The sequence below is a fragment of the Haemaphysalis longicornis genome, unplaced genomic scaffold (genome assembly GCF_048455015.1).
Source record: "Haemaphysalis longicornis isolate Haplotype H1 unplaced genomic scaffold, Haemaphysalis longicornis Haplotype H1 scaffold_10, whole genome shotgun sequence".
NCBI classification, from domain to species: Eukaryota; Metazoa; Arthropoda; class Arachnida; order Ixodida; family Ixodidae; genus Haemaphysalis; species Haemaphysalis longicornis.
Genome location: NW_027526204.1, coordinates 55,799,225 through 55,812,640, shown reverse-complemented (window position 1 = coordinate 55,812,640; position 13,416 = coordinate 55,799,225). Strand labels below are relative to the sequence as shown.

Below are 13,416 nucleotides of genomic sequence, written 5' to 3'. Positions count from 1 at the left end.
CACTTTACTCTCAGACGACGTGTGTTAAGCGCGTAATTGATTAAGCGTTAGCCAGGACAGGCACGAAACCCTATTCGCGAATACCGTGTGGGACAAAAGCATTGAGCAAGCTGGTGACTCAGTGGCTCTGGCTTTGTGCTGCGGAGCACAACAACGCGAGTTTGACTCATGGGCGCGGCGGCTGCTTTCGTGATGGAAGCGAAAAGCTAAAACGCCCGTGTGTTCGACATTTCAGCGCACGTTAAAAAACCCCAGGTGATCAAACTTAATCCCGAGCCCTCCACTGCGGCACCCCTAATCGCCTGTGTAGCGTCGATGTGTTAAAACCTACAATCAAACAAGATAGCACTGAGTACTCACTGCTGTGCGAAGCTGTAGTGTCAGCGACTAAACGAATTGTTGTGACAGGTGCCTAGGACAGCAATGGAGCCGTCAGCGCCAAATGGCCCCAGCACGGTCGAGCCAACATGACATGTTCTGGATATAAAGTTCGATGTGCGTGCGGAGTTCTGGCGCTTGTTGCATCGTACTGGTCACAGGCGCGTCGGCGGTCGCGCTAGGTTCACAGAAGCGCATTCACTATGGGCGGCTACTTGGTGTGCTCCTAAGATTAGATTTCCGGGTATTGCTCTGGCAGTTGGTAGGTGGGAAGATAGTGGCATGGTTGAAGGTTTCTGACTCTCAATAACTTGAATGCAGCATCACCTACGTCAGGAAAGAGGAGTAAAACTATCGAAGTACAGAAAGAATACAATCAACAAAGGCAAAGTACGAGCAAAAATTACACTGGTTTATATAAAGTTGTTAACACCGCGAAGAAAGCAACATAAATTTGTTAGGTGTGCATGCCGAAAGGAGATATTGATTTCGGTATTACAGATCGAGTAAGAGCCCTTCCACAGGATAACTATTCAACAGAAAAGAAAATTTAAGGATAGTTTGTAAGTTTCACCAGGTGATAACTAACGCGTCCAAAGACTTGGGTTAAAATATAATGAATAAGTTAAATATGAGGAGTTGGGATTCACTGCCGGGACTTCAAATTTTAAAACTTCCGAGCAGGAAACGACTTTTATAACGCTGGTAACATCCAATTTTCTGGAGGAGTTTGAACATTGAGTGGTCGCTGCATAAACTCTGAATGAACTAACGGCGTTGTTCTGCAACCTTAGAGACTTTAGCGTTGGTCTCGTGAAAACGTATTGGTTGTCGCAGCTACTAAATCTTATCTTGGAGAAATGTTGCACTCAAAAACACTCGCATATGGTAGGGAAAATGTGATGTTGTGCAATGAGAAAACTTTGCCCAGGTGTTCCAACCTGTGTGACCTAAAGCAACAGCATTCAGAGTGAGTTTGTCTAACCAAGTCGATTATCCGAAGACGTTATTCACAGTATCAAAACCAAGCAGTAACTGTAAAAGTGTAGATTTCTGGGCCAGTTGGTGCACTGTGAAGTTTTCGAAAAACTGGGGAAAAACAACACCGATACACGAGTCAACGGTAAGGACACACACGTTCAGTAGCAAGTCCCACGAGTGTATGTTTCTTTCTCTGGCTCATGTACTCATGTTTTTACCTTGCTTTTCTAAAAAGCAAGAAGAGACCACACAATGGGGAAAATGTTAATAACGTTTGCACGCATGTATCTGGACTCACAAAAAAGAAAAATTCATTCAAAATCTAAACCCACTCCTGAGCACCTAACCACATACTTCCACGACCAACGTTTTAAAAAGCTGCTACGCAAAAAATCTTCCAGTAAAGAAGCTAAGAGTATCAATGGATGAGTCTATCACTCATAGCAGACCTCTAGGTGCACCAACTGGAATAAATCTGTCCCCGTGCATTAAATCTTTGGCGCATACTCTAAAGTCTAGGAAGGAGTACGTGCCCCACATAGCACACACCCAGGATGACGTAGTTTCAATGCTTCTCATAAAAGATTTTATGCCGCTTTTAAACTGTATTCTGTAGTGACTGTAGCGACATCTGTTATTTATTCAGCGTTAGAGTGTCCATCTACTGCAAGAAAAATGCGTTTATTTCCTTGCGTTGAAGTCTATGAAATTCCTAACAACCATCAATATATTTTACCACCTCTACCTTTAGTCCATGCCGCAAGAGCAGTTCCAAATATTAGAATTCTTGGACACGTCAGGACTATGTACTCAAACACGGCCCGCTGTCAGCAAAGTCCTCATTTTCAGATTCACAGCTGACAACATTGAAAGCAAGACACCTGTTTCTACCCAGAAAATTCTCCGCTGAATCGTCGGAACGACGTGATCTCATAATATACGCACTTTAACCATATAATGAATAAAATCTTGAATAAGATAGCCCAAGTGTGGTGAGCTGATTCAGTAGTTTGTGACGTCACTTCTGGTGAAAGAGCTTTTTGAATATGGAAAAATCAGACTAAGTAGTAATTTCATACAATCCCAAAAGCGAATGCCAGGAGGCGGTCTTCCCTGAGAGCTTTCGCTTTCGTCGGTAATGTGTTCGGCTTTGTGTTACCGCCACCCTGCACATATATGGCGCTTATTTCTATGCAGGCAATGGGGAAACTTCCCGAACTTGCGGCGGTCTATGCATCTACCGACTGCCCGACTTACCAATGCCTTGACACTAATCGCACGCTATACGATGTGAACACAAAGCAAGTGAGGTACATTTGGTACTTTGCGGGCCTGAATGGCACACAGAAGTGAGTATTTGATTTGTTTCAGCTTTGATAATATTAGCTGGTGCATTTAGGACTTTATAAAGTGCCCGGGTATGTGTACAAGAGAATATTTAGATATGTATTACCGTTTTCAATGGTTTCAAATGGCTTTGTTGAAATGAACGGGCGTGGTCAGAGGCTGTGGTGAGAGGTGCCACCGACGGCAGGAATAGAGTAGCGTGTGTGAAAACGAATTCATAATGCCTCGGGTGGTATGTACCAACAGAGGAATGTGCGCCAATCCAGGTGGTCCTTTTCGGCCATAACGTAGTGATTGGATGCCGTTCCTACGGCTGCGGCTTCACAGGCGCTGCTTTAGTTACAGCTTCGCAACAGTTAGAGCTTTACGTGAATATCTAGATTGCTAAAGATTCACGGGAGGGTGGCATGGGCGGATGAAAGTGGGCCGCCATCGATAGCCTAGGCGTGCCGTCACGTCTTTCATGTATTACTCCAAAGCGCACTTTCTGCGACGCGAGAGGACTATGAGAGTGCATGGCGAGCGTTTTATCTTTGAGGCTTTGCGTGGAATGCCAAGCCGGCTTCATTAAACAGGGAGTAGGTAACAGGTTAATGCTGAAAAAGGATAGTTTTCCTGCACTGTGTGCCTGTAAACTTGGCTGGAAAACAGCGGCAGTACAAGAGCAGAGACACGTAGAAAAAATTCATGCATCTCCACGAAGCCAATCACGACGAGTGGGTGAAGCACTGGGGATCGTTCTCACCGTAAATCACCCATTGCATTACCCAATCACGCATGCAAAAAAGTGACAACGCGTGCGTATAGTACATACAATTTCAATGCAATCAAATCCAATGCAATTTAATTTAATCCAATCTGATCCAATTCATTTGAATCCAATCAAATCCAAATTAATACAATGCATTTCAGGCTTATTCAATCAATTTTAATCCAATCAAATTCAATCCAATCCAATCTATTGCAGTCCAATCCAATCAAATCCATTTCAATCCAATCAAATCTAATACAATGCTCGTCGCGCACGTGCAGCACTGCATACACGGACACCAAGCCCTGGACAGAGCGAGGTTCTAAGGTGCTTCTTCCCTAAAACAAGAAAGGGGTACACCATGGCTGCCGCAGACACAATAAAAAGATAGCAGCCCAGCACAGAGTTTAAAAAAAATGCTCGATGAAATATTAAAATTGAAATCCCCGAAATCCAGTTGACAAGCCTCCCACAAGGGTGTTTGTTTTTTTAATCCCGCATATCGGACAATAAAAGCATTCGTCTTAGTTTGTCCGGATCTAATTGAGTTCCGAATCAACAACTGCGGAAGCACTAGTGCCTCGAAAAGCCTTGATTTACCAGCGGCTTACCGCATTGCCATAACATGGTAGGCTTCAATGTTGGGTCCACGAGTGGAGTACTTTAGGTATGGTACGACATTTGCATTTGCCTTCTACATTCGTGGGCTAACTGCTGCTGCTTAAAACTGTAAAAATGTTCGGTGCCTTATTCCAGCATTTCACTGATTTTAAGGAAGGGTGCATATTTTTAGCAAAAAAGACCGAAGCCAAAACTTACTCAACAGACATTCTTTAACGCGTGCCTAAGAATATTACCTTTTCTGGGGATAATGGTGCTGGTACGCCACTTAGACAATGTGCAGGGTTCCTGCAGTCAGGATACGAAACTTAGGCCTGACACAGGTGTGAAAAGAGTTAGAAGATCGATAGCCCCCCCCCCCCCCCCCCCGTAGGGTCAATGAGCTTCTTCTTAAGGTCTTGGAATAAACGCAGCAGCGGCAAGTCTCTGTTAATGTCATTAGCTGAACTGGGTGGATGGTCATCGAGGGAGTGTAAGATGGAGCAGAGTGAGTGATTAGCACCGGTGGAAGGGCGGAAATTGGGAAAACATTAAGGCTGCTAACAAGAAGGTAATGATTGTCGTCATTTGAAATAAATTGCTTTTTGATACTAAGAGTTTTACTTATATCGCAGGCATTGCGGATTATAATGCCAACAAAGGTACTCACATGTCCTTGGTCATAGTAATTTGAAGCCCGTACGTATCTAGCCCGTTGATGATTATTTTAGGTAGTGTCCGCGGTACATTGTGGAGCCGCTTATAACGGGGATACCGTAACTGTATATCAACCAAAGAGCAATGAGCTGCAAAATCTTCTCTAGAAAGACTGCACACTTCGTACTAGCAGCAAGACATTCGATGGGCATTCCGACACACTCGAATAGACCGAGTTGACTTCATACGGCGGCAGTTTGAAGAGATGAAAATCGTCGAGTATTTTATGGCACGCGCGTACTTGTGAATCCTAGTAGAAAAGACTAGATACTAGATGCCGTCAGTCATTGTTGTGTTGCATTAGGCAAACGAGGAACCAACCCACTGTGAATTCACCGTCGCGCGCAATGAATCTACAAAGAATTATCTTCCTCCAATACAAGATTTATTTTTATTTGTTGTGATAAATCCCTGCGAAAATACAGGATTTAATTTTTATTCATTGTTATGAATCCCTGCGCTTTGCGCGCGCTTGGCTCCAGGCTTGCTATTTCATCGATGACGCTCCTCTTTTCACATTGTCTAAAAACAACACTCAGTTTTACTCTGACAGGTAATTTGGGCCCCGTTTGTTTTCTCCGTTTAGTGAGTGGCGATAAAAAACGACAACCAACAAAGAAGTAATCAGATAGTTATTTAATTTTTTCGATTCAAGGAATGAATTCATATAAGAGAAAAGAAAAGCCAGAAGGTAAAAAACGTAATTATTACCACTTCTTTATGTCGCCTGTGCCAAGTTAGAATAGGGCATAACACGCGCAGCCGGGTCCTCTTGCCTCTTCCGTTTTTACATCTATCCACACTTTACCCAGACGAGCTTAAAGCCCTTCTCTTTCGCACTTTCCTTCGCTAGCCACAACAGGTCCCTCTTTTGCTTGGTCAAATTATCGCAAAGGAATGTTAGTGGAAGGTCATCATCTTCGCACAGCTTTCGTTGTTCTGAACGAACGTTCAGCCAGGCGTCACGGAAGATTATGTTTGCAAATTTCACCTTAATTTCAACGTTAACCTTCAATTTCATGTTTATTTGTCCTTACATTAAACAAATTTATTTAATGTCTCATTTCTAACCGGTACTGCATCATCTGACAGTATCTCTGTGTCGTCTGCAGGGGCTAGTAGAGTCGCATGTTTGCAAAAACAATATTATCTTCAACACAATGGGCTGGATTAGCTTCCATCTTAACATGTATATTGCGACTGTGATTAAAAAACGTTAGAAAACAAGGGTGCGTCATCTATAATATTTATTGCAGGAAATCAACGCGGTTTGACCTGCATTACGGAGATTCTGCGGACAAGCCATGGTACTACATCGATGGTGGTAAGAGAAAGTTCCTAAACTGAAGGCCCGCACGGCGTAATCGTTAAGCGATATTGGTGCTTGTAGCAGTGAGGCATGAACAATTATCGTCTAGCATTCAAAACAGTTACGTCACCCAGGCACTGCTAGGCGGGAACACTGGTTGCTTCACGCCTAAAGTATTCAAAATTATGACCTGCACGCAATATGCTCCACGGAATAAATCATAGGCTGCTTTACCAGTCAAAATAAACTATAACATAAATGTAAAGAATTTCCATGTAGACAGGCTTGCTTCACATTCTTTGATTTCTTCTTTTGAATGTGAAAGCACTCATGATAGCAGTGCTGTCTTTTGTAGTTTAGGGTGAGTCCACTCAGCCATCGTATGATGGTGTTAAGAAATGTTTGAGAAACCTGCTTTTTATGCCTGTTACTGTTGAACGCTGGAGTGCCTTTTTTATAATTTAAAAGTTATTTGGGGAAATTTGATCCCGGGTAAATTGAGTAGGCGACGGTCACATTTAACGGCCTGACGTCATAGCAAACATCAGGCTTCGTCGTCCGACGTATTCGACCATACTCCCATCCTGACCCTTCATGATTATGACACTGCTTGGCACTTGCTAAGACTCAACCTTAAGGATTTTCATCATAAAAGTACGCACAGGACGTTAGGTTTAGGGTATTTTTGTAGGTGTAACATCATTACCCGGCATTAATCCAAAATGTACCAATACCAGGTGGCGTTGTTGAAGTGGTGGTGTTGACGTGCGGCAAGATGTACGAGCTGCACGGGGAGTATGCAGCACGGAGATAGGCTTAACATTACGTTTTTAGGTTTAACGTCTACCACCACTACCCTCTGCTTTACGTACAATGAGTGTGACGTGGCTTCGGTGATTGTTAGGCTGAGCGTCAGGGTTAGCTAACAGCGATATATTGGTTGTTGAACCTAACGCTTGGCTTTGAGACGTAACGTTGTCAGCTCGTACTGTTTGAACAAAACACTCAATGTAATGATTTTCTTTCAAGCAGCGGGTGAAAGTCGATGTCGTAAGACTCTAGCCGTGGTATCTGGCCTGCGCCTAAGGTTCTAAGATCTGACGCATACCAGACGCACATCGTAGTGGAGCATAAGTGGCGACCTAGTAAATAGCGCTCACCTGCGATCGCGAGTTGGAACACGCTTTATAAGGAAGCTTTGCTAGTACTCCGAATATTGTGCATATGAGCTTTTTATAGCTTTACATCAGAGAGTGGGCGACTATCCCAAGTTGGATATTGTACAACCCTTTTCAAAAATAACGTAGGCTGCTTTCTAAAGATATTTTATGGTTGCCATCTCCAAGACATATCTCAATTCCTTGTGCTATTTAGTTTTTTTTTCGGGAAAGCTGTTGATCCTTCTTTTCCGGCCAAACAAGTTATAACATGAGAACGTTACCCTTTTATCACGTTTCCCCTTCGTGCAAGCCCAGATCTTTGGTAAAAGTGTACGAGCAAATCTTTATGTTTCCGGAGTAACTTAAAGGCATTATCTTTTTGCCAGATGACATGCCTTGCTACTGTTTTGTGTTAACAATTTTGCTCCAAGTTTCTATTGAATTGAAAGCTGAGTGCTTGTCTTTAGGGTATAGGGGGAAAACTGTCCGGCAACACTGACCAGAGAAATAGATGCAGAACGAAAGCATATGGCCATCAGTAATTTTTCTTTCTGTGGTTGTTTTATGCGCGACGTTTAACCTCAGCTGCAATTCACTACCCCCTTAAAGGCTAAATGCTGCCCAAGTTCACTGGCAGGAAAGCTTTGCCGCACACTTGATCTTTTTGCTCCTGATGTGTATCTTTATATGTAACGTATGTATTTACCGTAGCTATTTATGTATCAAAAAAATGGTAGCGCGATTTTTTCAAGAAACAATCGACGTGCGTGGTTTACTTTATGGCTCACTATTCATACCAAATCATTGCAGCGGAGAAATACTAATTGTTAAAGGAGATACCGTCATTTACCAACGTAAATCCGCATTCTGCGACTAGGGAAAAAGAAACATGTATTGCGGAACTTATAGGTTCTTTAAAGAGAATGGGTCGCTTCTTGCACTGCTGTTAGCGTTGTCAGCCTTCTGTGAGACTGCCTGTACTGCTGGCAACACAGTTAGTTTGGCAAACATTTCCTTTTGGGGATTTGTTTTCACGAATCCGCACTTTCAGCAGCCCTCAAATGCTTCGACAGCTGGGCGCTCTGCCGATGGTACGGGTGGGTTAAATTGAGCTGGCAATTTTCCGGTTTGCAAGTTGGGTACCTCGCGAATGCAAAAAGATGCAAGGCGCTCCTCCACGCAACCGCTATACGTTTTAAAGGCTGTGCCTGAACGTACACTGGGATGGGAAAAAATGAGTTACGTTTACCTCCGCCTTAAACCCAAAAATAAAGATGGGAAACGGAAGGGCCCTTTTTTCAGAGAGCTGGCGTGCGTGGGTATTGTGGCCGATGTCGTAATTTAGGATGCATTTTTTGAGATTGCTCTGATATTGACGTTTGTAATAAAGTTCTTGCGACTAACAATTCCACATTTGAAGGTGGAGGTGTAAACCTTCATAGTATCTAGATAAACAACAAGTGCGTGATTATATCCGCACATTATGATTTAAGTACTTCCTTTGGTGTAAAGGACACATGGACCCATGTATTCTTTTGGGCAGAAACTCCGCTATGCCTGCTGACTACTTTGTAAGGTGAGAAAATGTTAAGGATAATTTATGCTCATTATCTTTTCAGACAGTTGCCATAACTATACCGGGCAGGTTGCCTACACCGACTACAGCACGTGCATGGTCACTGTTGTCCCCGTTCCTCCCGACACCCGTAAGGAAGACCTCCACACTGTTATTACACACGAGCAAATACTGCGAAGTTTCCAGTTTTTTCAAAAACATTTAAAAGCGCGCAATAAAATACAAATTGATTCACTGCAAAGTATCCTGCTCAATCACTGAGATTCTAGAAAGAACCAGCGGGCTTTGTAAAATTTGAAGGTGTCAGAATAGCAGAGTATTTGCTGGTATCTCATCTTACGCTCCCAAAAGAGAGCAAGAATTCATACGAATATTCGCCGAGAAAACAAACTCACTTTTTTTCGAGGCGGTATTGACTATCTGGCTTTTTATCGAAGGCATTATTCCATGGAATGCGAGCTCTGTTAATATTTTTGCGCACATTTATTGAACGCCTGTTTCCTATGTGCTATTGCAAAAATCAAGGGCCTATAGGGCCTATCTAATTTCGTGTTGCTGCCTGCCAGTACCAGTTACAAATTTATGTTTGCAACAAATATGCCTAATCTCTTCTTTTTGATTAACGATGTCGATATGTACGAAGTCTGGTGCCAGATTTTGTGGTTTCAAAACGTTTTGCCCATATACACTTCGCTTTTGGGAACATACGGCTTTTCGGAGGCTAGATAAATCGAGAGAGAAACTGGCAGTCCGACAAAACTGCTCGGTTTCAAGTAGCTTAAGATAGATTATTGGTTTTTGAAATTCTTGTCATTTCTTTTTCGCCCCTACAGTGTGCCTCTTGTGGACGAAGCCCTCGTTGACCACAACCATTTCTAAGAACTGCATGGACGCCTTTCGGGATAAATGCGGTCAAGGACATCCTGTTTCGGGCAACAAACTCTGCTCTGGAAGTTGAGGAACTCGACATAAAATGCGTGAAGGTGGTACAAACGAACCTTCCGTAGGATGTGGTGCTGGGACCTCTTGTATTTTGCTTCCATACTTTGCATGTGTCTCTGTTGAGTCATCAACCCAAAGACGCAAAAACTGATGACTTGTTTTTTATCATGTCATAACCAATAAAATACATACCACAAAACAAACCTACTCAGCAGTACAAAACGAACAGGATCGAGGCCAGTCCGTTCTTAAGGCCTTCGGCCCGGGCGTCTTGTATTTCGAACATGAACCAAAAGACTTCTACGAATTTGACAACAACAGAAAAATAATAACTGGTTTTCTGGAAAGCAGTTTTTTAAGTACGCCTCTATGCATAGGTATGACCATCCTTTGTTTTGCTATAACTAAACGCAAGAAAAAAGAAAGAATTGAAGTTAAGACCCAAGTGATGTCAAATTGCCCTTAAGGGCAAAGTTGTAGCTTGATGACATGGCTGTAAATCTAAAAATACTTGCACACCGAGAAATATTTTCTTCGTGTGGGCTCACTGCTTTCCAAATTGAAGAAAAACAAGGAAAATGCTTTCTGTGTAAATATATAGTGTATTTGACTGACGACCTAGTTAAATGTAATACTTCTAAGTCGCTAATTACTTGTACGACAGGATGATTTTTTCATTTGTTATCCTCAAAGGTCCAAATATAGGGAAACAAATTTTCCATGGGACAGAGAGAGAGAGAGAGAGAGAGAGAGAGAGTAAACTTTATTCAGTTTGCCAGCTGTGTTGCTTAGTCATAGGCCGTGAAACCTTGGGCTCTGGCAGCGTCCTCAGCCACCTCGACGGCCTAGACTTGATCTTCCGGGCTGGAGCTTAGCAGCACGGTCTCCCACTGCTCACTATTAGTGATTGTGCGGCCATTTGTGATTGATTGATTGATTGATTGATTGATTGATGATTGATTGATTGATTGTAGGCTTTAACGCGCCGACGCAACGCAGGCGATGAGGCGCGCCGTAGTGGAGGGCTCCGGATTAATTTTGACCACCTGGGGATCTTTAACGTGCGCCGAAATCTCGTACACACGGGCGTTTTTGCTTTTCGTCTCCATCAGAAAAGCGGCCACCGCGGCCGGGAATCGAACCCGCGACCTCGTGCTCAGCAGTCCAACGCCTTAGCCACTGAGCCACCGCGGCGGGTGCGGCCATTTGTGATCGCCTACGCACATTGCCATAACATGTGCGTCAGGTAAACTGGTTCCTGACATCTATGACAATCAGGGGAGTAGTGCCCTGGGTAGCAATAGCTATACACAAGTGGGTTTGTATACGAGTGGGTCTGTAGGAGTCACCAGACCACGAAATTCCGCTTCTTGAGGGATGGGTGCGCGTGATTCCCTCAACGTCGACCTCGCTTTAACCGAGGAACGACGATGCCACCGAAGATAGAGCGAGCAGGAAAGGGGAGGATGAAAGTATGGCGTAAGTGCGAGGGGGTGGGAGGAATTACGAGACAGAGTGCGACGTGCTCCCAGGCGGCGACCCCTTACGAGATAACGACAGTGTATACCGCGTTCCATCGTGCATTTGCTGATGACGCGATCACTTTCTGACACAGCAGCTATGCGACGTCGCTTATAAGACTACATACAGTTCGCGCTGCAGTCAAATTTCCCATTAGCGAGTACCGTAATCGTTCGCCATTTTGGTTTCCTCAAGAAAACTGCGGGGTATAATGCTGCAGTTTTATAAAGACAGTATAAAATCAAACTAAATTATAAAATGAAGAAACTATATTAATAAAAATAAACTGCCGACCATGAAGATTAATGTTTTCCCAATTATACAAATACGCGCCCGTAAGCGTACTAGCGAAATTTTATTTCGCTTCATTAGCTACCATAGCAAACATTTTGCAGTAGATTGTAGAGTTAAAGGAACTCTTAAACACTTTCGATAAGCGCTTTCACTATTTTCTTCGCATCTGGACGCACTGCGAAACCTATAGCTATTGATACCGTAGAGCAGCCGTGCATGATTTGCTCGTCGCTGCGGATACGCTCTCTGTTCCGGCTTCAATTTTGTGACTTTCTTTTTAAAGTGGTCATCAAATGCGTTCTTTGCTGCAACTTAGCGAAAGCCGGCCGATAGCCCTTAAAACGCCGTAATGACATCATTTCAATGGTAGAAGACCGCCAAGACCCCGAGAAGAGAAAAATATTTTAATCAAGCTTCTAATTGATCTCATGGGGACAGAGCATTATTTTTTGGATTCGATAAAGCTTGGTGTTGGGGTAGTTGCTATCTAGACTTCATGGAACATAGAGCGCTGAACTTTACATACGACCACATCATAAAAAGGGCCACACAAAACGGAAGATGCGCTACTAGCAACTGTGAAAAGTATAATGAACAAGAAGACATATAAACACCCCTGCCACCTCGTAGCACTTGAACACATTCTGGGCAATTTGTCCTGTGCGTGGTTTCTCGAGGTGATACTGAAGGGATTGACAAGAATGTGTTGAATATGTTTAAAGCAGTGCATAACGGGTTTGATTTCACCATTGAATTGCCAACAGGTACCTAGACTTAAGGAATCAGTTCGAACCGGGGCAGACTTGCTGGTGTTACCATACCAGGGGAGCAAAACAGCTTCTTTCTTTTATTTCTCCGCATAATACATTAGTTAAGCGAGGCACAGCCAAATCTTTTCTAACGCAAGCGAAAAAAAATTGTGTTTTCATGCCATGTGCAAAAGCCTTGATATCCAAACAGCCATGATCAGAAAAGGTGGCTAACCTGTATGTTTGCCCGTTTCTGTTGCAGAAACGAGTACGTCCGTTGTTGTTCATAGAAAACAATCTACGTGTAAAATACCTGATATATGTTTGGGGGTGATGCCCTACATTCATGGTTGGTCCCATTGGTTAAAAGAAATGGGGGGCAAGCATGATGTACAAAAAGTTTGTTCTGCGCCAGACAAGTTTGGAAGCATGTGCAACCTGGTAGATAAAGCGCTGGACGCCAAGAAAAACGGCACTAGTAGAGCTAATGGTTTTGGTGTTGCGCACAAGCCCAAGTTTGTTAAGTGCTTTGTTCGTATAGTATACAAGGTACCACTTACAAAAACTTATACATACGGCAATCAGGACGATGTGTCAATGAAAGGCTGAAGGAGCACCATGCGCTCTGTCAGCAGACGGCTATTTCTGGAAATCTGGAACAGCACTGCGCCAAGTGCAAATGCACTCCAGATTTCCTGAAAACGAAGGTACTCTTTAAGTAATAGGACTGGACTGGACTGGACGGGACTGGAAATGACTTTATTTCAATAAAACCTGCAGTGGGCTGGAGTCTGTCACGACCCCCGCCCCGACGTGGCCCACCGTCGCATCTTCTCTGATGCCCTACTAAGCGCTAGCCCCTTTGCGGAGCCCGTGCCTTTCGAGCGCAATGAAGACCTGCTGGATGGCCCATGCTTGATCCATCTTGTTGGTTCACTCGATGGCTCTTTGTAGTTCCGCCGGCTATTCTTCAAAACTTGCGCCGTCTGGGTCGGAGGCACAATCCCACATGACGTGCCACCGGCTGGCCGGCCCTTCCTTACACACGCTGCATTGGGCAGTGGGATATTCGTTGGGACACGTGTGGTGTA

General features: G+C 43.8%; 1 protein-coding gene across 1 annotated transcript; it reads left to right on the top strand.

Moving 5' to 3' along the window:
- The first annotated feature begins 2,559 nt into the window (after positions 1–2,559).
- LOC144159842 (uncharacterized) lies at positions 2,560–9,850 on the top strand. Its single transcript, XM_077691511.1, has 4 exons — positions 2,560–2,708; positions 6,031–6,098; positions 8,863–8,949; positions 9,653–9,850. The coding sequence occupies exons 1-4, from the start codon at positions 2,560–2,562 to the stop codon at positions 9,775–9,777; spliced, it is 429 nt and encodes a 142-aa protein (XP_077547637.1). The 3' UTR covers positions 9,778–9,850.
- Positions 9,851–13,416: the final 3,566 nt, after the last annotated feature.

Coding starts and splice junctions, on each gene's coding strand:
- LOC144159842 (XM_077691511.1), top strand. CDS start 2,560: ATGGGGAAACTTCCCGAACTTGCGGCGGTCTATGCATCTACCGACTGC. Junction 2,709..6,030: donor GGCCTGAATGGCACACAGAA/GTGAGTATTTGA, acceptor TATTTATTGCAG/GAAATCAACGCGGTTTGACC. Junction 8,950..9,652: donor CCCCGTTCCTCCCGACACCC/GTAAGGAAGACC, acceptor TCGCCCCTACAG/TGTGCCTCTTGTGGACGAAG.